This window comes from Rhinolophus sinicus, linkage group LG06, assembly GCF_036562045.2.
Source record: "Rhinolophus sinicus isolate RSC01 linkage group LG06, ASM3656204v1, whole genome shotgun sequence".
NCBI lineage: Eukaryota > Metazoa > Chordata > Mammalia > Chiroptera > Rhinolophidae > Rhinolophus > Rhinolophus sinicus.
The window spans coordinates 48,208,765-48,236,441 of NC_133756.1; the positions used below are offsets into that span (position 1 = coordinate 48,208,765).

Consider the following 27,677-nt stretch of genomic DNA (forward strand, 5'->3'; position numbering starts at 1 on the left):
TAGTCCTTAAAACAAAATAAAAAATTAACAAATTAATTCCCTTCAAAAAAAAGAGTTTGCTTTGAGAAAACCTTTATTGCACATCATTGAATTCATTTCTATTTGAACAAACAGTACACAAAACAAAGGTTCATGCTGTGAAAACCCCTGAAACTTCTAATCAGCAGTCTGCAAGGACTATGGACTTGGTTTTTGTGTCTTTTAAGGCATACATTGCCCATTTGTTTTTAACTTTTGAGGATAATTGTTTTCTATTTTTAATGTGCATTACAGAACCTCTCCCCATGAGACCACAGTTTCTGACCCTCAAATTCTACTCTTTTCTGTGAGACTGAATGTGCCTATGAAGGGCCCCGTATATCACACAGACTTCACAAGGCCGTGCAAGTATTAATAAAATCGTCCTTGTGAGATCCAATATGCATTTGCTATGTGCTTTAATTGTCATATATGTATAGGGTACTCTTTCAACTTTGTACTTTAACACTGAAGAAGAAGAAAAAACTTATGCATAAATACAAAAATCCTGATCCACTCCGACCAAAAGAAGCATCCATCACATAACAGGTGTCCTTCAGAACCAAATATTGGACTGTTCGCTGGTGATGGTTTCTTTCTTATTCTGCCCTGGTTTTAAAATGCAGTGATTACTGGACATACAGCAACCATCCCTTCTCTCTCAGGGATGGACCTTCAGAGTGGCCCAGGACAGGGTTAGTGAGTAGTCTGAAGTCACTTTCAGACCAGGCATTGTTTTCCACAGATGTCATAATCAACACAGTCAAAATAGCTGGAAGCAAGAGATTAAGAGGTAGAGTAAAGAAGGGCATAGAGAACACATTCTAAAACTATGGCAAAGTAAAGAAAGAACAAGAATCCAATAGCTTCCCTAATCAAAGGTAGGCTTTTTATTTTTAAATAAACCCAGCATAAAGCTGAAAAGACATTAACTATTGCTTTTAAAAATATAATCCTAGCTCTTGATTAATTATAGCTATCAACTTGCCCAAAATAAGTCTTTAAACATACTATACCTGATATTAAAATATCCATACAGTCTCCCAACTCAGCTACACATTGTATTTTCCTCTATAGTACAAATAACCCTGATAGCTACTTTTTACAACAGCAGAATATAGATACTGGAGGGTCATCTTCTAATCTGTATTTTCCAGAATTGGGTAGATCTTTGCACTCTGATATAAATGTGCGAAGTTCAGTCTCTGGGAATCCATCTTGCTGGTAATGCTATACAGAAGAATTAAAATTAAAAAAAAAAAAAACCTCTCATTAACAAACCTCTTGAAAACAACTTTACTCCCAATTTAAAATAGATCTTTTGGCAAAGGAGGCAATCTTTGCTAGAGGGCTCAGTCTCTTTCAAGTATTTTCAGGGAGGATGTCGTCTCTAGACCCATTCTTAGGCTTGGCTATGGTCAAGTGGATCTGGGATTCTGCAGTGCCCTCCTCACCTCTCCTTTGTGGGTCTGGTTCAACCCAAAATGAGCATGTTGAATCTGAATCTGAGCTCTCTTTCCAGGGAGCATCCAGCCAGCCCTGGCCCAAGTCTGAGAAGCTCTGTCACCACTTCGCCATGCAGCCCATGACTTCCAGGCCAGTATGAAGTAGATACCTTGGATAGAACTTAGTTGAGGCCACAAGAAGTCGAGCTAATCTAGATCAACAATGGTGCTGTGGGGGTGGCAGACCCAACCTTCCTCTGAAGGCCTCAGCGATCTGATGCTCCTGAGCTGGTCCAGGTGTCTGGACAATGAGGTGAATGCTGTGAGGGGCCTTTCAGTCTGCGCACCCTTTTGAGTCGCTCTTCTGGACAGAAAGGCTTGTTTCAGGGCCTAATGTTTACATCAGTGTGATGTCTAAGATCTCTAGAATGTGCTCTGACCAGAAAGGATCAAAAATAACGTAGCTTGCCTATTTGGAAGTGCTCTGAGCCCATGAAAAGAGGTTAACATCTAAACTATGAGTCTCATGCTTGTGTCATAGAGAGTTGTCAACTCATACCACTCTTAGAGATACCGGATGTCACCCTCAAGTAACATATAGTTTTCTGCATGTAGAGTGGAAGGTAGTAAATTTTTAGAGCATCATGGGGAGGGATTCGGATGCGTACAACTACATTCTTTCCCAGTGACCTCGGTGACACTAAGAACACATCTGCCAAGCAAGTACCGAGGACAGTCATTTCCCGAAATCTGATTCAGTAAGAATGATTTCATGGCCCTGGCTTCATGAGCAAGGTATCATAATTATCAACTCATAAGCCATCAACTCCTGATGGCCTTCTCTTTATTTCTGGACCATTCACATGGCATCATGTTTCATTAGACCCTCATAGTCAGAAAAAAAGTCGCCAAGTGAAAGTGTCTATGCTAATAGTGGGCCTAACAGTATAAGGTTATTAGAAATTTAAATCTATATGGATTTTTATCCTGCCTTTCTCTATTTCAAAGGGCTCAAACTGATTTTAAAATATCCATGTGAATGACAATATGAAAAATGACAGCTTTTCAAGTCAAGTTTCCAGCTGTATAACACATACATGACTAGTACTTGACACATCCATTCCTTCACTGTTCTCAAGACCACGCTTCTGGGGCCACGCAGAGCTTTGCAAAGAGTAATGGGTTCAGTGACAGCACGCTCCAAATGAGGAGGCCAATTTTTCTTTACGAAAATTCAATTTTAAGCATTTCCCACCCCAAAGTGTAGCTTTCTAAAAGGCATCTGTTTTATTCACCCAATACCTACCTATTGACCCTTATAATTCTAACGAAAGGTTAGAAAGCTTGTATGAAAAAGCCCAGTTATTCAGAACAAAACTTTCAACAATCAAGAAATTCTATTTCTCCTTCACATCTGTTTCTCAGTATTTAAAACTGAAGTCCTTCATCTCTACCCTGAAGTAATTAACATTCCATCAATTCCCCTCCCCCCCCATAGACACTGTATTTTATTGTCACCCTACAAGTTCTAGAGCAATGCTGCCACTTACGGCTCCTCATGAACCTACCTTAATTGTTTCATATGTATCAGTGATCAGTGCAATAAAAAGGCTTAAAATCATATATATAAAGAGGCTTATGAATGTGTAGAGGTAAATTCTGCTGAACAGCCAGACCAAGTAGCTTTTTCGCTGCATGTCTGCAAATGTGGCAAACATATCATCTCCATTTATCAGGGAAAAAAGGCACTCAGAGACCACATTCAGAGAACGGAACTGAAAAAAGAAGAGAGAAAAGTTTACTTTAGTCCATGTCCCTTCCCATGGGAAACTTTATTCATGACACCACATTAAAAATAATGGGGGGCGGCCGGTTTTCTCAGTGGTTAGAGCACAGTGCTCATGACACCAAAAGTCGCCGGTTCAATTCTCACATGTACCAGTGAGCCGCGCCCTCCACAACTAGATTGAAAACAACAGCTTGACCTGGAGCTGAGCTGCGCCCCCCACAACTAGATTGAAAACAAGGATTTGACATGGAGCTGATGTTTCCTGGAAAAACACACTGTTCCCCAATATTCCTCAATAAAAGTTATAAATAAATAAATAAAATAATGGGACCAGATATCCCAAGTTACCCTTTCAGACTAATAACCTGAGGTAACTACAAAGCATTTGCTTTGTGATACACACAACATGTACAAGCCTATTATTTTTCCTGGGACAAGCAGCTGCTTCTTGATGCGCCTCTTAATAAGAGCAGGCTAAAACGAAGGCAGAAGGGGCTGGTCTACACCCTCAGTGCTCTTGTGTGTCAAGCCTTATCCCCTCCCCTCCCCTTACCCCCTCCCTTTACCTTCATAAAAAGGGATCCTTGAAATGGTTCTGCAGAGAACCCAGATCCCAACCACGCATGCTCATACTTATTTTAAAGTTTATCCCACTTAAGATAATAGCATTATAGTCAAGACTGTAACTCCAGTAACAAATTTTCAAATATTTCTACAAGTTTCTCCCTATACTACTTTTTTAGATAAAGTCACATTTTGAGAAGCCTTATCTAAATAACCTACTCTAATATATATTGATCGATCACATTAACTAAACTTTATGTCTTTTGTGACATATTCCACAAAAGAAATTGAGGCAGTGAAGTATTCTCTCAAGTAGGTCCTACCGTACCAGTTTATAAACATGGCAATTAGATATACTACCTTCAACATTTTAAGGATGAGTCACAAAATAAAAGGAGTTCATTTGAAAAGAGAAAACAAGCCGCTGGCACTATTCTAAAAGCTTAATGGTACCAGGTAAAAGTTATCTTAGTAGTACCTTTGCATGGTAAGGCCCCAGCACAATCCATCCACAGAAGCAATAGCCAAGATAAATCATAGCTGCACAGCAACAGAACCTCATGACATTGGGCAATGCTGCCTGAAGGGTCAGAATAAGGAGCTGGGAAAGTAAGAGACACCGTTAGAATCCTTTTGTCCTTCAGCCAAAGCAATGTAATAACTTTGAAAGAGAAATACCAAGAGCACGGAGAGCTATGGCATTCCTTACATTGTACTTCTGAAAGAAACTGAGGTAGCGGATGACCCCAATCCACACGAGCAACGTAGAGGTCCCAAGAAGTATGCTACAGACATCGTAACTCGTCAGACTCTAAAGCAGAGTGAAAAAATAATCAGAAATCCATTTAAGCAAGAAATACGTGATCATCAGAGAGATGCAAATGAAAACCACAATGAGATATCAGCTCACCCCAGTTAGAATGACTATCATCAACAAGGCAAATAGTAACAAGTGTTGGAGAGGCTGTGGAGAAAAAGGAACCCGCCTCATACACTGTTGGTGGGAATGCAGACTGGTGCAGCTGCTATGGAAGGCAGTGTGGAGGTTCCTCAAAAAATTATGAATAAAATTACCATACGACACCCAGCAATCCCTCTCCTGGGTATCTACTCAAAAAATCTGAAAACATTTACCCGTAAAGATACATGTGCTCTGATGTTCATTACAGCTTTATTTATGGTGGCCAAGACATGGAAACAACCAAAATGTCCTTCGACAGATGATTGGATAAAGAAGATGTGGTATATATACACAATGGAATACTATTCTGCCATAAGAAAAGATGAAATAGTGCCATTTGCGACAACATGGATGGATCTTGAGATTATTATGCTAAGCGAAATAAATCAGAAAAACTCGAAAACCACATGACTTCACTGGTATGTGGGATATAAAATTGAAAGCAACAAAGGAGCAAGATAAACAAATAAAGAAACAAAAACTCATAGTCACAGACTATAGTTTAGTGGTTACCAAAGGGTAAGGGGGGGAGGGAGGTCGTAAATGAGGGTAAACAGGGTCAAATATATGGTGACAAAAGGAGAACTGACTCTGGGTGGTGAACACACAATGTGATATATAGATGATATATTACAGAATTATACACTTGAAACCTATGTAATTTTACTAACCTTGTCACCCTAATAAATTTTAATTAAAAAAAAAGGAAAAGCTTGCCTAAAAGATTTCCTGACTACATTTAAGAAAATTACTGCTATCGATTCCAAATTTACTCGATACAATGTTTGAAAGAAATCATTTACTCTGCAAATTCTCACATTCTGGAAAAATAAATTACTATTAATGCAAATCTGATACTCACAATGGAATAAATAGGGGAGAAACGTACCTTGGCTTGGATTTCCATTTTCAGAATTGATCCAGTGATTGTCAATAAGTCACTAATAATAAGCATAATGTACCATCCATTGACAAATTCCATTCGATCAGAAACAGAAATCTCCTTCTTATAATGAAGAAGGAAAAAATTGACAAATTCCTTTAGGGAAAAGAAGGGAGGCACAGTGAATTTCTCTGTCAATCAAAATCTCTGTAACATTCCGAGAAAGCAACAACCCCTACCTGTTGAAGCTGAAGTCCTCTCATCACAGATCGAAAGCACAGGATTAACGAAGCCGAGCATATTAGAATAACAAAGCCATCGAAGATCATCATGTAATGAGTGTTCCTCTGAACTGGAAGGAAAAGGATTACCTGCTTATGAAGTGGGACATTAGCATGGTGACATCTCCTTCTTATTTTTTCATTTTTAGCCCCAGTTATTTTAACTGCTGCATTGTATAAAACAGTATAAATGTACAATACTTTATTTATATGGACGCTCAGATTGTAATCTGTTTTTCTTTACTGCAAACAATTCTGCAAGTCCTCTTTGGGTCCAGGTGCAAATGATTCTTTAAGTGAATGAATGCCTAAAAGTGCAATTGTTGGGTTAAGACATATACAGAAGATGCCAAAAATACGTACACACATTTTAAGAAAGGAAAAAACTGCATTAACATTGTAATACTCAATATATACCAATAACAAAAGATGAATACAAGTTACATGTATACATTTTTTTGGCATCCCCGGTACATATTACTAAAAACAGATCCCAAGAGATTGCTTTCTAAAAATATCATGCCTGTTTACCTACCTACACATATCTCCACCACTAGATATTAGTAATCTTAACTTTTTCCAATCAAAAGGGCAAATCTATCAGTCCCAACAGTTTGAAATGCCATCTGTATCATGTACCAAATTACTGTATGTATTCAAGTACCATATCTTAACCTTTTGATGTTATTGTGTATTTTAATGCCTCGGACAAATACCTCTTATTACTCTTTTCTGGAATTTTTGCTGGCTATTCTTGCTTGTTTGTTTTCCATGTATTCTTTAGGATCAGATTGTCAAATTCCAATAAAATTCCGATTGGTAATTTTTGGAAGGGGATTGTGTCAAATTTATAAGTTAATTTAGGGAGAATTGACATACTCATGATGTTGAATTTGTTGTCCAAAAACATGGTGAGCCTTTCCATTGATTCAAGTCTTCTTTTTGTATCCTTCCAAAGCATTTTCAAGTTTTATATGGATCTTTCACACTCCTCTTTAGAATAATTTAGATAATGCAAGCATTCTTTACACAAAGACAACAAAGAGAAAAGCCCTGATATTCTTCCCATTAGTATTTTGAAAAGGTTAAAGGTCCTTCTTTTACACCTGAAACTAATTTAAAAAAATAAAATAAAATAATTAAAATAAAAGTCCCGCTTTTAAAAATTTCCACAGCCATCAAAGACCTTTAATTAACAATTTGTGGTCTCTTATTCCTAATATAGTTAGCCTCCTTGTACATCCTATTAAAATAAACTTATCTAGGTATAAAATATTTATTAAGAACCCACTATGTGCCAGGTGTTTTACCAGGTGCTGGAAAGATCCAATGGAGAACAAGACAGACAAGGCCCTGACCTTGTGGAACTCTATTCAACTGCAGTGAGACAAGCAAGGAAGTAAACAAGTAAATGAACAAAACACTTTCAGATAGGGGTGATATGAAGAAAATAAAGCATAATAGCTACCACAGAGTTCTAAGCACTTTATATGAATTAATTCATTGGATCCTCACAGCAAACCCAATGAGGTGGGCATGACTTTCCCCACTTCTCAGGTGAGAAAACTGAAGCACAGAGAGGTCACAGAACTTGTCCAAGAGTACATAGCCAGTAAGTAGCAGTCAGGCTTCAAATATTTGCAGTCTGTCTCCAGTGTCTGTCACTCTGTATTAGTGGTTCTTGGCACCCCTTGGGAACTTGTTAGACATGCACATTCTCCGGCCCTACCCTAGATCCACTGAATCACAAACTGTTTTCACAAGCTCTCCAGGTGACACTAACATTGAGAACCACAGTTCTATATGAAGGAGGTGGTGTAAGGGAATGGGGAGAAGAGAGGTCATTTATACTGCGTAGTACAGGAAGGCCTCACCAAGGGAGCTGAGTGACGAGACAGAACCATCCATGCAGAGATTCTGGAGAATCCCAAGTACAAAGTCCTGGCCAGTGTGAATGAAGCCAGGTGAAGAGAGGTGGGCAGAGGTCTCAGCCATCATAAGCTTTGTTATAGAGCTTGTCTTTATTTAACAAGTTAGACCGCTCTTTACTGACAAAGCACTTTAGACTAGGTCTATAATGAAGCATCCTATTAGATTGGCCAAGTGGCATCTATTGTTACACAAATATCTAAATCTACTTTAGAAAAACTTAAAAACCAAGAAACAAACATTTGCGAGCAAGCCTATATGTCAGGCACTTTCATATGCTCTCTCATTTTCCTTAAAGTATTACGATGTTTACAGATGACAAAACAGGCTTGTGTTTCAAATAAACAATATGTGATTGAAATAAAATTTCTGATTCAAGAGCCTCATATATTTGAAGTTACCTATTAGTGAAAAGAATACTAGAATACTTTATTTACTCTTACTATGTCATTTTACTACTTCTGAACTTTGTGCATCAACCAGTAGGAAACCTTAAAACAGTTATTGCCCAAGTATGGTATGAGTAATGACTACCTGCACATTCCTAGGCCCCTCCTCAGAACCACTGACCTACCGTCTTAAAGGAGCTGGGAAGACTGCATCTTAGGTACCTGGGATGATTCTTCTGCTCACTAGAATCCAAGAACTGCTGATCTACTCCTTAAGTCCAGCACAACATATAATTAAGTCCCTTACAAGGGACTAGAAAATGAGATAGGTCAGTTCTTTCCAGTCAGTTCACTCCAGTTCAGTTCCAGAATTCTTCATAGCATTTAGTCTATATCTGAATTGGTGTCAATATTTCTAGGAATGTACCCTTTCCTTATTCAGTCTACCTTTTGACCTGGATAGGAGATGACTATAATGTGCGGGATGCTTCAGGGTCAAATCCTACTTGACTTCTCCATGGCTATATAACCTTGGACACCAAGATTTTCTTTTGAGCCTTAGTTTCTTCATCTGTCCAAAGAGGGAGGCTGCCTATCTCAAACATATTTTAAAATATTAAAATGAGAAAAATGTAAGTGGAAATACTTATACAATAGGAATTCAATAAATATTGGTTTGGGTGTAAATGATTTTTATTTTTTCTGTAGGGATTATAAGCTTTTTTTTTTTTTTTTAAAGTAAGGAGTGGGCCAATGAAGGCACATGGAGATAGCAGGAAAAGTCATTCCTATTAATAACTTATGTATTGCCTAGAACACTGGATATCTATAATATCTACAATGAATTGATCTACTTGCACAGAATTAGGGACTTGGAAATGGAACGATTCTTTTATTTGATTCTCCACATTTCTCTTGGAATAGTCATTTAATAACAATTTTGAAAACTAGTAAAATGCATCAGTTACCTGATCCAGACACATGCCAGTCTTTACATTCTTTGATGGAAATATCATTATCAAAACTTATCTTAATTCTTCCACTATGGGCTTTGTTGTCAAATGTTATCTGTGAAGAAAAGAAAAAGGATCAAAAACATTACAGTTTTTTGAAGCCAAGACAACTTCATGTATTAATTAGGAAACAACTCTTTCAGTGTGAGAAGAGACCCAGATTCTCATTCCCGACCTATTGCTAACTCAGTTCAACTTTGGGAAGTTCACTTTATATCTCTGTGAAATGAGAAGTTTGAACTACATCTTTTATAGAGACCTTTTAGCCTCTAAAGTTCTATGTTTCTAAGACTGTATTCCAGCCCTCGACAACTTAGAAAACAAGAGAATTTCCCTCTCCTTACCATTCAAAGTACCTCTAGATGTTGTCTTGATATGAGCAAGAGCTGGTACAAAATTTCCAGTTATAAAATAAGTAAGCCATGAGATGTAGTGTACGAGTACAACACAGACAATATAGCCAATAATATTGTAGTAACTGCATGGTGACAGATGGTTACTAGACTTGGAGTCGTGATCATATCATAGGGTATAAGCTGAACCCCGATGTTGTACACCTGAAACTAATATAATATTGTATGCCAACCACAATAATTTTTTTTTAAAAGAGCTGGTACAATTGTGGGGTTTTTTTTTTTTATCTTTAAGCAGGTCCTCAGCTAGGGATAGATTTTCAGTGCTATTGCAATTCTTACTAATAGAAAGGTTCTTTATTTCTGTCTTGAAACATTTCAGGTGGAACTTTATTGATTTTCCTTCTGGACCTGGGTTCCTTAGTCACTCTAGACCCATATGTTTTACAAAGGATGTAGTCCAGGGAATTGACAGCCATGTCTTGCTTCAAGGACACCATTTCAGGACACCAGGCATCAAATACACAAAGCCATTGCAGAACAACTTCCATAGTCCTTCTACTGTTTTCCCCTTCTAGCTCCCTCCGCCAGTCCCATGCAGGGACTGGAAAGGCAAGGCAAGAAAATCAGTCTTTTTTGTGTCTGTGTGTGCCTCCTCTCTCAAGTACTAAGGAAAAAACAATGTTATTTCAAGTCTGTCATTTAAATGAGTTTTACTGAAGCTTCTCCACGTAGGGTAATCAGATATCACTTCAGATATAAGATTTTGAATAAATTCAGTGAATCTGGTTACTCTGTTTCCTCATATTGGTCTGTAAGCTTCTTTCCTTGACAAGCAACCAAGGGCATCGTCAGTGTCTGCCCACCTCCATAGCTGCTGGAGGCCTCAGCCCATAGGCTCACACAACGAAGATGATCAGTAGTATTTGAATGAGTGAGAAATCCTTGCCAAGGAGAAACCATGCGTTTCCCACAGAAAGAGCCTCAGGGTTGTAGAAACAGTAGGTGCTCACTAAATGTCAATTTAGCTTAATGTCAATCATATTACAGTATATCTTAGAAGAAGCTAAATGCTTTAAATAAAGAGAAAAATATTGGATGGAATTAACAACAGATTAGATAGTATAGGAAAAAAAAGATTAGTGAATCATGAACACAAAGCAATAGAAACTATGCAAAATGAAACAGAGAAAAGAAACTGAAAAATAAAACAAAAAAAGAGAGCATCAGTGAGCTATGGGACAACTTTAGTGCCCAGATAAACATGTAATTAGAATCTCTGAAAAGTGAGGGGGAAGAGACAAAAAGTATCTGAAGAAATAATACTGAGTAAATGTCAAATATAATGAAAACTATAAACCCACAGAACCAAGATGCTCAATGAACTCCAAACACAAGAAACATGAAGAAAACTACACCAAGGCATATCACAATCAAATTGTTAAAATCAGAGATAAAGAGAAAATTTTAAAAGCAGCTTGAGGGGAGAGAACACATCCCATACAGAAGAATAAAGATGAAGATGACAGCAGATTTTTCTCATCAGACACAATGCAAGCTGGAAGAGCAATATCTTTAAAGTACAGGAGAAAAAAACAACCTAGAATTCTATATCCAGTGAAACTATCTTTTAAAAATGAAGGTAACATACTTCTTCAGACTTACAAAAGCTGAGAGAATTCATCAGCAGCAGACCTGCACTATAAAAAATGTTAAAGGAGGTCCTTCAGGCAGAAGGAAAATGAGGCCAGATGGAAACCTACACAATTAGTTGAGTATCGTGGACATAGCTTTTGATACAAACTACTGCTGAAGTAATAGAAATTTGGGTCATATGAAGGTATGTCGTATAACATGCTTTCCTGCATATGCCCACACAGTGTTGGGTTACTGACTCTAATCCTCGTGAGGTGATGGACTCACATGAGAGGCATCTTGTGCTCTCTAAAGAGCATTAATAGCTCCATTTACAAGTGGAATGTAGAGAATACCGACGTGATTAGGGTGGGCTGAAGGGGGAGAAACTAACCAGAGCATTCGGCAGCACAAGGAAGGCACTGTGAGCAGTAACCCAAAGGCTATAAACATTCCTGGTGAGGAAACTCAGCAAGAACACTTGACCATGACCTTATGCCAACAGCCACAGACTACTAAAAGCTGACCATACAGAATCTACAAAACTCTGCTCCTTTTGTATTTGAACTCCTACACAGTGCCAGACTCTGTTCTTGGTACTGCAGAGACAGCAATGAACAAGGCAAGGTCCCTGCACTCATAGAATTTACACTGAGGTGTAGAAGACAGATATAAAAAAAATAAAGCCAGCTGTACCAATACTTCCCCTATGGACATTCAAGTGGAAACATCTTATATATTTGATCAGGCCTTAAGGTAAATAGATGGAACATGTAACTAGATAAAACCATTTTTCTCCCGACCAGAACCACATCCCGCCAAGCCCACACTCACAGTGAGAGTAAAGTCATAACAGTCAGGGAGCTCGTGATGACGAATAGTCTGCAGATTAATGGCCTTCAGTTTAAACTTCAGCTCCACTGTTAGAAGTCTAGAAGACAGAGACTTTAGTGCAGTGAAAACATATACACATGAACATAAGTTTCACTCCCGTCTATTTCCCTCACCTGTGAAAGTCCAGGGTTAAGTTGAGTTTATTTTCTTCTAGTGTTCCAATGTAAAAAGATTCATCTGGCTCCACAGAGAAACATTCTGCCATAGAAATGAACAAAACATAATAAAGAAGCCAAAATAAATAAAACTGCATCTTGAAAATACATTTAAAACTAGATATTCTGATTCTAGTATTTTTCTGAATGAAGATTTTAAAGGCTAGACAGCCACAGCACTTGGTTACAATGACTCATTTGTTTTTAAGACATAATTGGCTATAGTACTGCAGTAGATGGGAATGGAGAAAGACCTGAACTCTGTCTCATTAGTCCTCTACAGAATGCTATCTTCCTTCCTGTTTTTCAATCCTATGCTTTGAGTCCTTCCTCACTTTTTTGTATTTTAAACATAGGTTTGAAGCATTTGCAGTGTCTATGAAAAAATTTTCTTAGTTAATGGATCTATTTTTTAATACTACGTGTTGACTATTTTTCCCCAATAAGCACTTTAAAATGAGGAAGATAGTATCTTAGAAGGTTTTCACTAATCAGTACTGTAATCCTTTACTATCCCTCTCAAAAAAAAAAAAAAAAAAAAATGGCCAGTGGTTACTGTGAAAGCATTTGAATACTTACTTTTTAACTAAATGACCTAAGCTAATGTTTTAGGTACAAATCGCAAATAAAACTTTGCTGATAAGATTATAAGTTGTGTTAGTCTAAGTTCTGGTTGTCATTCCACCCCCCAACCTACCCCCAAAGATACTGAATAGTGAAAGGCTATTGAGGGGAGGGAGTTTGATATACATCAAGAACTTGCCAGCATGAAGTTTGTAAGGATATCTGCTTATTTAACTGGCTTATCCAGCACGAGAGGCAGTGGAATATAGTAGATAAGAGCACAGACAGCCTGGGTCAAATTTCAGCACTGCCTCTTACCAGTTTCATCTTGAGCAGATCACTTAACTCTCTGAGCCGTGTTTTAGTTTTCTATAAAATAGGGATAATAATAATAAATCTTAACTTGATGGAACTTTTTTTTTTGAAGAATCATGAGTTATACTTGTAACCAACTGACAGATGATATCCTTATTTAGTAAAGGGCTTAGAACAGTACTTGGTTGACACATAATAACTCCTATAGGGTTCTTACAACGACCTAATAGCACAGACCAAATCAATGTTGAAATTACAATGTGGAGATGAAATTACTGATTTTAAGTATAAATCAAGACGTTATGAAGTAGAAATTCTAGCTTATAGAAGAACATTACCAGTTTCAATTTTTGGATCAATGTCAAAGGTGTCATTTCCAGGACAGATGTTTCCTTGCTTGTAGAAATGCTGACAGATCGCCATACCAGACTGCTCCGTACCCTTACTCTCATAAGCATGATTCCCAATTGAGATGTTGCGTAACTGCAAGTACTTCAACCAAAAAGAGAAACAGAAAATGAGAATGCCAGCCAGGGCTGAAGCGAAGCCATGATACCCCTCCCTTCCTGACTTGGAAGCTAGCAGGCTCCCACCTCCACTCTGGGTGGAGACATGTGCATTGATACACAGAGTAAGTGACATGCTACATGCTACCAGGACAGCAGAGGGGCGAAGGGCACTCAAAAATCGGAGCTCTGAGTTCAAGTGCCAGTTCTGTGACCTCAGGCAAGTCACAAACTTTCTGAGCTTCTGGCTCCTTATCTGCAAAATTAAAGGTTTAAGCCACATAATCTTTGAGATTCTTTCCTCCTTCAAAGAACTATGTCCAGGAAGTGGTTTGTACATTCAGTGCAGATACAAAGTTTATTTATCTTTGACATATTTTCTGTAAAATCAGAATTTTGCTTTACTACTGCAATATAAGAAGACGTCTACAACTGTGGCAGGCTAACCAGCAAAACTTTCGATAAGAAAATGTTTTTAAATATTTATCTTTGCAAGAATACAGTGTAGTCACTGTCATACCAATATTCCCCTGTTCTAGTGAACCCTCTAACTTAAGCAAAATGTCACTTTTGCAAATAAGAATCTTATGGTACCTTTGAATAATTGTCAACTTAAAACTCTTAATGGATTCGTGTAGATTAGAAACAAAAAACTAAGTGTTTAAGAGGTTATTGTGAACAATGGTGTTTGGCACAATTGGTGATACAAAGATAAGGATATGGTATGTGTCTCTTGGAATTAATAATTTAGTGGGATGGACACACAGATAAATAATTCTACTAAAAGACGAATATAAAACATGCTAGGATAAATGAAGGAAATGATTTACAATATGGGCCCATGGAAATGACTCTGAGCTGGGCCTTGTCAAAGCCACCATGTTATGAAGTCTGATGCTTCGTTCTTAGTCCTCATCTAACTTCACTTCTCCATGGTGCCTGATGCAGTTGACTGCTTACCCCTTCGTGGGATACTTCCTTCACTTGACTTCTTGGGACAGAGACTGCTCCTTCTCAGTTTCCTTAGCTGAATCCTCCTCTTGCCAACCTCTACATCTCAGAGTGCCTTGGATTCAGTCTTCGACCTTTATCCTCATTCTCTCCACAATCTTAACCAGTCCCATGCTTTATACACCATCTATGTGCTGATGACTTCCAAATTTATATCTCCAGCCCTGACCTCTTCAATCTACCTATGTGACACCTATGGTGCCTAAGAGGAATCTGAAACATAAATAGACCAACAGGAAAAGCAGGCTCCTTCTACAATAATTACCTTTTCAATAAACGACTCCATAAGTCAATCAGTTCAGGCCAAAACCTAGGAATGATCCTTCAGTCTCCTTCTCTCATACTCCATTTCCAATCCATCAGAAAATCAGGCATTACTTTCAAATGATATCCCACGTCTGACCACCTCTCATTACCTTCACCGCTACCACCTTAGTCCACACCAGTCATCTCCCACCTGCTTAGCCTGGTTTTCCTGCTTCCAATCTGGACTCTCACCACAGTCGAGTCTTCAGAAAGAACTCATAGGATTGCTATAGAGAGTAAGTGAATTAACACATGTAAAACCCTTAGAACAGCGACCACCAAAATGTGAACCTGTTCGAGACTTTGTTTCTGCTGTTTCTTCTCTCTGGAAGCTTCTTCCCTGAGATAGCCACTGGCTGCCTCATCGCTCTTTTGTCTGTTCTCTGCTCACCTATCACCTTATCAGAGAGGCCTTCCCTGACCACCTGCAGTCATTCACTCTTCCTTCTTCTTCTTTTGTTTACAGTATACTTATGATCAACTGACAGGTGATATCTTTATTTAGTTATTTTCTGCCTTTTTCTTCCTATTAGAATATGACTTCCTTGACTTTTTCTATTTGTTCACTGCTGTATTCATGTACCAAAAACAATATCTGATACATGACAGATACTAAAAATTTAAGTGACTACATGTTAGGCTTTGCTAACACTTACTGTCTCTCCCCTACTGAAAGCCCTCCCATGGCTTCCTGTCTCTCTCAGAGTCAACTTCAATGTTTCTTGATAGGGCCCATAGAGCCCTGAGAGATCTGACCCTGTCACACTTGCCTTCTTGGCATTTCCTTAAACATCTCAATGTTTTCTGGCCTACAGGGCCTTTGTTGTTGCTACTTCTATAGCCTGGAACATTCTTCCCCAGACTTTATGCTTTCAGAGAGGCCTTTTCTGACCACCCAGGACTGTAAGACCTTGTGCTACCTTACTGTACTTCATAACATTCATCATCATATGAAATCAAATGATTCAGCTTAAACTTGTTTAAAATCCATCTCCAGCATTAGAATGCAAATTCCACAGGGCAAGGGACTGCTCAAGTCCACCACTTCTCAACTCCAGCACTTAGAACAGTATTAGGTACACCGTAGGTGCTCAAATGTTTGTCAAATTAATGGTGAGGTAAAAAAAATATTATAATGTGATAGTGGCTCTTCATTTATTAGACCTACTCAATGCACAGTGAGATGATAAACTGCTAGGATAAGACATTGGGTTATAGCACCAAGATTTCTGTTAGCATTGGGACTGGGAAAATAAGCCAGAAATCCATAGTAATAGAACTAAGATGGATAAATGGTTAAACAGCATTACGTCCTACATGTAGGAGGAAGAGTATAATGCTGGAGATTTTTATTTTCTATTCTGAGAAATAAGTGTATTAAGTCTTTCTAAAGCTACTCTGAACTAAATTGGTATTTTTATGTGGGGGGATAGGGAGGATGTAAGAAGTGAAAAGTCCATCAAATGAAAAAGAAAGTAAAAGATATTGAGTGTGGTAAGGTACTTCAGGCACATGAGAAGGCAGAGTTCTTTGGAAATGACAATCATGCCGGGGAAAACAGAAGGCAGTAGGAAAAAAGGAAGGCCAGACATGAGATAGATTGACTCCATAACAGAAACCATAGATATGAGTCCTCAGGAGCAGAGCAGGGCTGTTGAGGACAGGACATGGTGGGCATCATTCATTCATAGGGTCGCCAGGAGTTGGAGCCAACGCAACATCGCGTAACACACACAAGGTACCAACTAGACCAGTGTGCCTGAAACGTGGGCTGTATAATGGGAGGTAAAGCTGGAAAGGCAAGTAGCGGTCATGAAGTAGAGTCACACGTAAACAGAGTCCTATAGCCCTTTCTGAGTGTCCATCTATTTGTGAGGCAATCCTTATGAGGATTACTTAAAGATCTAAAACTCCTGGCCACAGAAACTGTGTGTCTTAAACCTTGTAATATCTGGAAACACAACCAATCTGAGGCACAGGGCTGCAGGTTCCTGCTAACATTACAAGCTATGCTATGGCCAGTCGTCCTTCTGTCCTAATAAGACTCTTTGTGAAGGTCTGAGCACCTGCAAGAGCTGGATGGTTGGGGGCAAGTGGCAGGGCTGTGTCCAGCTAAAGGGCAGCTCTGGAGCCCAAGTTGGAAGACTCTGGGACAGGAATGTGGTATGGGACTATGGCTGTAAAAAGGATGACCTGTGGAATTGACTGATGGGGCACCTAAGTGGCTGTGGCCTCTGCGGAGCTTTAATCAGGCTGGACATCTGTCTCCTCTTGCCTCTGCAGCTCTGCCTTGAGAGAAGGAATTTTTCACACAAATACATGGGTCCCAGGTCATCCTTTGGGAGACAATATAAAAAGACATTAAAGATCCTAATCTGAGTGATGTGGCACCCAAAGTAAAGCAGGTTAACACCACTGCTCCTCGGTGGTCCTTCTGTGATCACTTGCTCCTAACACATATAATGAGCCTTTGAGCTCATTTATTCATTCACAAAAACCTGACTGCCTGTTCTGTACCTCTGCCTTCATGGGATAAGTACATCAAATGCTGTGGCACTAAACACTTACGTGTGTGTGAGCGCACATGCACATGAGCGTATGTATACCGGGGGTGCCAAAAAATGCATTCAAGTGGACACTTTGGTTAGCGTTGCTCAAGCAGTAGTTTGCTGTAATCAGAAGTGTCTGGACGCTGATGGTAACCACTTTGAGCACCTCTTGTAATTGCAGACGTCAAATGTGACTTGTATTCCTCTTTTGTTATCATTATAAACCGAGGATTACAATTTTAATAGCTTTTTCCTTTCTTAAAATGTGTGTACATTTTTTTGGCACCCTCTATATATATATATATAAAATGAGTGAAGAATATTATGCAACCAAATCTGTGATTTCAGGTGATTCCTTTAGAAAAGAGCCAAGAAGTGGTAGGGCAGTGGGTGGGGAAGAAGGGAAGCTAACCAGAGGCAGGAATTTATAGACTGTGCTTAAGCTGCAAGAATAAATGATTCTAAAACCCTGAGGCATTACATCTAAACAACTGATCAGAAAGAGAAACAGGTCAGGGGAGCAGGTGGGAAGGGACAATGCACTTGCTTCAGACAGGGTGGTTCTGAGGTGCTGGCGAGCTGTGTGGCACCCAGCAGTGCAAGCGACTGTTTCGGAGTCAGCGTTGTGTCATCGTGGTGATGGCTGAGGCTGTATAGTGGAGTAAATTCTGTAGGAAAAGGACAAACCTTTGAGGCCTGCCCAAATGTAAGGGGCAGAGGAAAGCCAAGAACCCAGTAAAGATGATTTACAAATGGTTGAGGAAAGCCAGGATATAACTTAAAACAAAATTATATTTTGACATTCATATAAGCATATATAATAAACAAATAATGTTGTTATAACCAGTGTTGGATCACGATGAGCCCTAGAGATGATCCAGTGAGAGGACATCTGGGGGCTGAACCCTTCAGGATAACTAATTAGTAGTACAAATAACTGAGAGCTGAGAAGCCATTGTCCTACCTGTTAGTTCCCCTTGGTGACTATCACCTCAACTATCAAGATATTCCTTACAGCAAACAAAGATCCCTCTTTAATATCAGTCCATATTTTCTCTTTCAGTTCTCTGGAATCAAGTAGAAAAGTGACCTCATTAAACCACAAAAATTCTAGTTATTCATGAAAATTGTGATCAAGATATTTTTACCTTCAACTAAAATTGCCTGATAGTACTTGGAAGATGGTGGGTGAACACTTGCCCAAGGAAAACCACTCCAATTAATATTATCTACTTATATACCAGGATAAGGAATATACATATATTTTTATAAAGAATACGGAAATCTGATCAACAGAATGGCCTCAATACTAAATAGTACTATATTTTTAAAGCTAATTTTAAGCCTGCTAATAAAGGTAAATTAGAAGAAATTTAATGAACTATTTACCTCTTGCCTCTACGCTCCCCCCCAAAAAAAAACTGAACAAACTACCAATTTGGTTCAGAATAGCTTTAGAGAAACTTAATAAGCTTAAAACAAAGATCTCAAAACTGAATATCTCCAGCATTGTACTATTTTTTCCCTTACAAATTGTAGGACATAATTCTGTTTAACGACTTACGGAAATTCTATTACTGTAGATTTGGGGCCAATTTTCACAATCAGAATGCTAACAGAAAATCTAGGTGCCATAATTCATATCCTGTCCTAGCAATTTACTATCTCACTGTGCATGAATTGTCTCTAAATAATGAAGAGCCATGATTACACTATAAAAATTTTTTGAAGCGTTGTAATAATTTTGAAATGTGATCTGCAAACTTACCCAGGTTGGAAATAGTGACTTCAAGAACACTTTCAATGACACATACAAAATAAGACATTTAGGACCTTGAGAAAAAATACTGTTTATAGTAAAAACAAATTGATTAGAAACTCACAATAGGAATTTGACTCATCTGTATGAAAAACAAGCTTACTTTTTTTGGCAGTTAATCAAAGTTACAATAAGATCATTGTCATGTATGACATAAAGGCCTTAACTTATTTTTTAAATGAACTTTCAAGTCTTGCAAAGTTAATATTCTCAATATGTGTTAAGGGCCCATGAAAGTATACACTCTGAAAACTTAATGACTACGTAGGTAGGACCAGGGTCACAGTTAATAATTTTAAATCTTTGAGGCTGTCGCTCATGCCAAGCCCTAGCTCTGATTTTTTTTTTAATTAAATCTTTAAAGTTTGTCTCTCTGTTACTAAAGAAAAGCTTTTCTCAATTTCTAGTTTTGTAAAAGTTTGGTGGCAAGATTTTTTTTTTTTAATTTTAATGGTTTTATACATGTCATTACAGAAATGTTCACTCTTCTATACTTCAGTGTCAGTTTCTATTATGTACAATGCTAACAATTTTCTAGTCTGTTCTTTTTCCCAAGTAAAAAATGCACAAGCACTCCTGAAAGGGGAAAATCCAGTAAATTCCATTAAGCTATCTGTGCATTTAGAGAGAGAGAGAGAGCGAATGCTTGATTTACCTGGTTCACAGCAAAGATGATCTGATTGTATACATCATTTTGTGTGTACACTGCATAAGTGTTATCCGTTTGGTCCACATATCCTTTTAGGAAGAGGTGTTTGAATGCTATAGTGTTATCTTCCTTGAAAGCAACCACCATCTGGTTACTTAGCCCAAAAAAGACCAGCTTAAAAGTAAAAAAGAAAAAGTAAGGGGGTAAAAAAGCAATGAAATAAAAGGTCTCCCTACAATGATCAATTTATCAATTCAAGATTCAATGTCTAATTGATCCTGAGTATATTCAACCGAAATTAAAATTTTAGTAGCTATGAATTAATTTATCCTTAAATATAGGGTAGGTTTCTAGTTCTAAAGTAAAAGTAAGTGGCTTTGCATCTTTTCAATATTTAGTTTCATGTCTGATCTCACATATGACATTGCCCCACCATCACAAGCTTTAGGAGCTCAGAGAAGTCCTTTAGGAGTTCTGTAGGCGGTCAAAGAAGTAAGGTCACTTTGGCTACAGAAATAGGAGGGTTTGCTTAAGAAAGACAGAATGACAGAAACCCTGAAGTATGTGCAGAACTTGGGCAGAGGACATTCGAGGGGCACATGGGAAAGGCTAAGAAGGTCGCACGGGACTTAGGGCTCTGTGGGGATACTGAGCATACCCACATAATTCAATAAATCAACTGTGAGAAAAAAAGTGTGAGCAGAAAAAGTGGAGACAGATGGTGCAGGGGCTTGAGTAGCAAGTAGAAGAGTTTTTAAATAAATTCCACAGGACATTAAGGTTTTGAAGCAGGTGTATAATATAATGCAAGAAACACTTTAGATAAGTCTAAGTCCTACAGTCAATCTATATTCCAGGTCTAATTACCAAAACTGTGACAACAAGATCCAAAATAAAAATATCCTTTCAACTTATCTCTAAACACCTTTTACATGTCTATTACTAACAGGCTTCACATTTTAAACCAGTGGCCAATTTTCCTCTTGACCACCCTAGGAAACACAGGAAGGTTAGATGAGCTCCCTAAAAGATGAAGGAATAATTAAGATCATAAGTCATAGAGGGAATAAATCTGAGTTTGAATTTCAGTTCTACTCTTCTTGTTTCCTGACTATGAGAGGCTATTTTCACCCCACTAAGCCTGTGTTCTCTGCTGTGATGTGGGAATACCACCATCTAGCTCCGATTTGTTTTAAGCATTAGACATGATGATGTCTATACAATGTTTAGCCTGAAACACAGGCACTCAAGTTGCACCTATCATTCTAATTAAAACATTCATGTTCACCGGATACATACTTTCCCCCCTATTCATAAGATAAAGTTTTCACTATTGTGACATTGTATTATCACCTGGAAATTAAGAATTTCAATTCCAACTTGCCAAATATCATTATGCTGAGAACTGAACATCCATTTTCATGGTAATATATTAGAGAAAGCACAGCTGCCTCTGAAGTCTTGATTCAATTACTTACTAGCATGTGGCTTTTAAAAAAACTCTCTATCAATTTCCTTCTCTGTAAAATAAGGGATACTAGTATTTACCCAATAAGAATGTTATTGGATTTACATAAATAATATTCTGGAACACAGTAGTCATTTAACTGTTCATTTCCCTTGACACAAGTAGCATCAGAAACTTAGGCAAGAATTCTACCAACTTTGTATGACTACAGAAATCACCTTAGCTTCTAACAATTTGAAGCATTTGTTCTCAATAATAAGTTAAGATTTAGTGACTTCAGGGTTTAATTTTTTTTCTCCTTGGTTATTTACTTACACATTTTTTCACCAAGAAAAGAAAGTGCTAATAAAAATAAACCTATCACATCTATTTCTGGAATTAAAAATTGCTTTTATTTTTGCTTTTTTGCTTTTAAGAAGTGATCATTACACTAACCAACAGAAAAACATATTTTCACATGAGTAAATCACAACCTGTACACATAAAGAATCACAAAATATAGTTTCTCCAAAAAAGTGTTAAGAAACACCAAGGAAGTGAGATTCAAAATCTCCTAAAAGGAAGTCTCACATTTCAGTATCTCTGCCATTCCTGTATTTGTTGACTACATTTTTCCAGTGCAAGACTCCCGTGATCACAGGACTGTGAGAATCCGAGTAATTGCCTTAACAGAAACCCTTGAAGTTTCTGAAGAGAGAGAAATTCCCAGGAAACAAACTAGGAAGGAAAAGAATCTTCTGGTTGGGCAACAGATAGTTTTCATGGCTGATTCAGAAACCTTCAGCTAAACCTCTTGATTGGAAGCCAACTATTAAAATTTTCTTTTCCTGAAAACTAATTAGATCCTGTAACTGAAATTATAACTTAATGAAAGATGAGAAAGAAAAAAGTAAAAACAAAAAGAACACCAAAGTCTTCTTTCACAAATATTAAAGAGAAAAAGGTTTAAGATTGCATGTTTCCAATAAAGTTCTCCATCAATGCATACAGTTAAAAGTTATAAAAATCTGTGTGCATAGTTCTCTTTGTTATTAAAAGAGGCCTTCACCAAATTCCTGATCTGAGATGCTTACCTGGATAGTCACCATTGCAAGTTTTATAATTTGTATAACAAGTTTCCATGGTTTTCTACCTCGAGCCCAGAACTTCTCACAAGGATTCATGAAAAAAAATTTGAGTTTTCGCCGCATCTGGTCTTCTAATAGAAGCTCCTCAGAGGGAGATGTAGTCTGGTTAAATGTGCGGCCATTTTCCTCTTGGTGAAAGCTACAGCTACTGGTAACTACCTCAGGATTTGCCATCTCTAGAGGAAAAACAAACAAACAGAACTGTTTCCATTCTGTAAGTAAAGATACAAGTGTATATTCTTTGCAAGACAGTTGAAGTCCAAACAAAAGATCTGGTTTCAAATAAGCACAATCGTTCTAAACTCAGATTTAGATGTTTACAGAATCAATTAGAATGTAATACATCATTTTTGTTTTGTTTCAGTTAAGTGAATTTTCACCCAGTTAAAATTTACCAAATTCAAGAACTGCTATATATATTTGATGCTTTCTGCTTCATTCAGTAACTATATCCGTTACTGATTGGTGACCTAAAAGTCTGAGTAAGGGCTTCAAAGTGTAGATGGACCCTGAAATTACATGCAAAATTTTGTGAATATGACTACTTTTTCTGGGGAGAAGCTTAAAGTTTTATTACATTATATATGAAAAAAAAAGACATTTTAAACCATTGAGATCTGTTTGGTTTTTAATCCTGTGTCTACCCTTGACACTTCTGTAACCGGAGGCAAGTCACTCAGCCTTTCTGAGACTCAGTTTTTTCTTCTGCAGAATGGGAATAACAATATCTATCCTCATATGATTGTATCAAGAGTTAAATAAAAATGCAAATAAAGCCCGTGCACAGGGTCTAACACCAAGCAAGCAGCAACACTTTGCCTACAGTCTCAGCAGGCAGAGCAGTTTCCTAAGAGCCAACAAGGTTCTAAAAAGGCAGTGTGAGCCTCAGGGGACTTAACTGGTCTACAATGGGGAACACAGAAGCTCAATTTAAGTCCAACTCCCAATCAGACACATCACTTGTATTTGCTTTTTATTGAAGGCTTTATGTTTCTGTAGCAGAGTTTACTTTTCAAAGTACTACATACCTATTATTTCCTTTGTCCCTTTGGAAAGGATAGAGCTGATAAGAAAAGATGAAATACTGTCATTTGCGACAACATGGGTGGATCTGGACAATATCACGCTAAGCAAAATAAGACGGAAAAAGTCAAGAACTATATGATTTCGCTCATATGTGGGATATAAAATTGAAAGCAACAAACAAACAAGACAAACGAGCAAACAAAAACTCATAGACACAGACAACAGTTTAATGGTTACCAGAGGGAAAGGGGGGAGGGTAAAACAGGGTAAAAGAGGTCAAATATATGATGACAGAAGGAGATTTGACTTTGGGTGGTAAACACACAAAGCAATATATAAATAGATGATGTATTATAGAATTGTACACTTGAAACCTAAATAATTTTATTAACCAATGTCACCCCAATAAATTTAAGGGGGAAAAAAAGAAAAAACAAAGGATAGGGCTGGTTTTATTGTCTTCATAGTCAGCTTTTCCAGAGTGACAGAGTCACTCCAGAAGCTTGGACCTATCTTGGATTTTCACTCAGACTTATATTGTTATTAGGGAAACCGATTCAAAATAAAATATCCCAAGCCACCAGGGAGAGTAGAGTTCTTCCATATAAAAGTCTGGCTCTGTTTGATATTTTTACAATAACTTGTACTCAGAAATCAAGGGGGGGATTTAAACTATACTAATATGTTATCTGACAAGTCACTGTTTTTAGATACTACACTGCTTCTCAAGTCTAGAATCCCACCCTTGGTTCTGATTCAAACATTCTTAGCAAACACAACTCCAAACGACAGATATTGGCTATAAAAAATATCCATGGGGAAATTTTTTAAACTCTTGATTAAGAAAAAGATTAATAAGGATATTGCTGAGTCAATAACACATAAAACATACTTATATTAGCACATGCAGTACATTCAAAATGAAATAAGTATGACAGAACTCATTAGAGTGTGGCCCATGTGTTTTAAAATGCTTTTCAAAGTATGAGCACAAAAACTCTTAGGTAAAGACATAAAGAAGAGAAAAAGGTTATTGATCCCTTAGGATTTTTCACTCAAGAACATGTTATTTCCTTCTTCAAAAGGTGTACTTTAAACCAGCATTTAAAGGGACTTTACCTAGGGGACTTAAAACGAAGATTATTTTACGCTGATCAAAACTCACATATGAACATCAACATAATAATGAAGCTGTTAATAGTAAAATGGGTTAATAATAAAACAGATTTGAGGCCACATGAAGTCCTTTCTATTCTGATACAGGGATAATTAAACTTTAAACAAACCAGCCACATGCCATGTAACAGTAACCCACAGAAACAAAGAGAAAATGAGCCAACCACAATTAATGTATTCAGCACATCGCACCAAGTTGTCCCGGAAACAAGACATTTCATTTACAAGGACTGACAGAGAAACCTGGCTGCAAACGTTAGCTTTCCCGCATCCCAGAAGCCCTTCTGAGGGTGCACTTTGAAAACTACCACCTGTCCAGGCCCCTAGCGGCTGAAGGAACGCCTGTCACAACCTTTCACACCCTTCCAAGAGCGCCCACAGGGATGCGGGGAGGGCGGAGCTGCAGGTGAGGAGAGAGGTTATTTGAGGTATTAGGCATGGCTTTAGAATCTACAAACTAACACCCAGAGGTTATTTATTCAGGGTGATGAAAGGCTTAATTAGATTCAGCTGCAGAAAATTAGAGAAAACCAGGGAAAATGTGTATATAGTAAAAGCCTCACAGTTGGAGACAAAGTAACGCAACCTTATTTCTTCAGAAGCGCGTTCTCACTTCAACGTACACAAAAAACTTCGGTCTTTACTCTGTTCTTTCTTTTTGCCTTCATCTTCCCCCCGCCCCCCACCGCCCTTTTTCAACAATCGCTCAAGACTGACTTTATCAAGCTGATACTTCCGGAAGTTCGGGGAATAGAGTGGAGATCGCTGCGATCCTTGGAAGAGCTCAGCCTGCCAGTAGCCGCGCCTTCCTCCGGCTGCAGCGCCCTGAGCCACTTAGACCACCAGAGCCCGGCTGGAGGCGGATTTCGCCCCGCGCTGGGTCCCCGGGTTTGGCCCCCTTTTTCCATCCACCCCCCCCACACCGCTAGTAAAGGGACATCCGAGTGAAGACAGGCTGGCTGTGCAACTTCCAGACCATCTCCGAGGCCCCGCCCGCACCCAGGCGGCCGCCCCCTCACCAGGCCTTCCCAGGCGAAAGTGGATCGCAAGTAGCTTCTGGACCTCAAATTCCCCGCCTCGGATTTCCCGGTGGGCAGCCTAGGTGGGGACCGCGCTGCAGAGGTCCCAGCCACCGCAGCTAACCCCGCGGGGGGCGCGCCGATCCGCCCCGGGGGGCGCGGACCTACCCCCGACCCGCGCGCGCCCCCACTGACCTCCGCGGGGCGGCCAAGAGGGCGCTGAGCCAAACTGCTGCAGCTGGTATCCCGCTGCCACCTGTGTCCCTTCCATGAAGCCGATGTCCGGGAGACCTACCCTCCGGCTTTATGTCACCGACGGCTCGCGACATCGCCGTTCCTCCCTGCGCTGCGGGCGCCGTTCCCAAGACACCTGATACCACTGGACCGTGCGGGGACTGGCTTCACTTACCTGCGGCCCGCAGCGCACAGAAGGGGCGCGGGGCGGGGGCAATGTGGCGACCTGGGGGAGCTGCGTCTGCGGGCCGCACTGGAAGCTTCGGAGGTTCGGCTCAGCCGGGTCCGGCTGGAGCGCAGCGGCGGAGAGCCGCTGCCCGTGGCATCCTCCGTCCTCCGGCGGCTAGAACTCGTGCCCCTCCGCCCCACTGCTCCGGTTCCCTTCCACGCCCTTCCTGGTGTTACCAGGCGGGGCAAAGGGAGCAGTCGGAAGGAGCAGGGCGCTGTCCGGGTTCTCTGGCATCCTCCCCCCACCCCACCCGACACACACCCCTTCACCCCCACTCCCAGTCCGAGTACACATTCCACACAAGCGTTTTTCGGTTTTCTGTGATTGTACAGGTGCTGCCGTGAGGTGACGTGGAAGTGCGTGGGTTCTGGGCTTCAAATCCGAAAGGGGGTCACCCCCTCGTGTTCCGTTTCTCTCACATGATTGGGGGAAGGGAGGGAGGCAAGATGACTGTAAAGAACCTCAGTCCTCTCTAGCAGACGTCTATTCTGATTTTTGCATACGGGAGAAATTATAAAGCGTAAGACTTTTCAAGTCTGAGCCTTGTACCCTCTCTCAGCCTTCCAGTTTGGGAGAATTCCTATGAAATTAATGCGCTGTTAAGTAGACTCCTCTAGACTGGGCGCTGGGACAGAAGGAGCACTGGAAAGCTCTTAGAAGAAATGAAATGTGACTAGAAATACTTGAGGTAGTGACAAAAGATTCTTTGCTTGGCTAAACTTTAGTCAGGCTCCTAAACTTTCTCCTAGGCTCATCTGTGCACTTCTTTGTAAAATAAAGTTTTAGCAAGAACCCTGCTAAGTCAGTTTAACCAGAAGCACACACCCTCGATATCTGATCATCCTTGACATCTTATGGGGTTCCTCATCTTCTGCCATCCCCCCCTCCACCCCTGCAATGTCTGATCCCCCACCATGGCCTGTTTTCAGTTAGGTGGTTTAGCCAGAACTCCCTTCACCTCTGTTGTTTTCTCTTAGTAATTTTTCATCCACTGACCCCGACCTTGCCTTGTTCCTGGGCTATAAATTCCAACGCGCCCCTACTGTATTTAGAGTTAGCCTCATCTCTCTCCCCCACTATAAACTCCCATTGCAGTGATCCTCATAACTGTCTCAGTGGTCCTGAATAAAGTCTGCCTTCCATCTTTAACAAGTGTCATTGAGTATTTTTTTCTTTAAGAATAGACCTCCAACTGTAAACATTTTTCATCATGATTTTTTTTTAATTAAACCTTAGTTTACTCCCTATCATAGGTCGATCAGGAACTTTGATTAACTTGAATCCAGCCACTATGGATATATTTTAATTGATTATTTTCATTTTTTGGTCACAGATAAGCTTGCAAAAGATCATTGAATTTTCCTAACAGG

At 39.2% G+C, this 27,677-nt stretch overlaps 1 protein-coding gene across 6 annotated transcripts; it reads right to left on the minus strand.

Annotated features, from left to right (window-relative positions):
• Window positions 1–55: 55 nt before the first annotated feature.
• On the minus strand, window positions 56–26,990 carry MCOLN3 (mucolipin TRP cation channel 3). 6 transcript variants are annotated; one of them, XM_074335069.1, is made up of 14 exons: window positions 26,254–26,990; window positions 23,652–23,686; window positions 22,570–22,799; window positions 20,035–20,202; window positions 13,527–13,680; window positions 12,268–12,352; window positions 12,095–12,191; window positions 9,228–9,327; window positions 5,900–6,012; window positions 5,667–5,816; window positions 4,526–4,627; window positions 4,295–4,417; window positions 3,032–3,238; window positions 56–1,248 (listed from the first exon to the last, which is right to left on the minus strand). In XM_074335069.1, the coding sequence occupies exons 3-14, from the start codon at window positions 22,795–22,797 to the stop codon at window positions 1,114–1,116; spliced, it is 1,662 nt and encodes a 553-aa protein (XP_074191170.1). In that variant the 5' UTR covers window positions 22,798–22,799; window positions 23,652–23,686; window positions 26,254–26,990; the 3' UTR covers window positions 56–1,113. The 6 variants fall into 6 exon arrangements, with proteins under 6 accessions (XP_074191170.1, XP_019565773.1, XP_074191168.1 ...); XM_019710214.2 differs by lacking the exon at window positions 23,652–23,686 and having other exon boundaries at window positions 26,254–26,989; XM_074335067.1 differs by lacking the exons at window positions 23,652–23,686; window positions 26,254–26,990 and adding an exon at window positions 26,140–26,238.
• Between the last annotated feature and the right edge of the window lie 687 nt (window positions 26,991–27,677).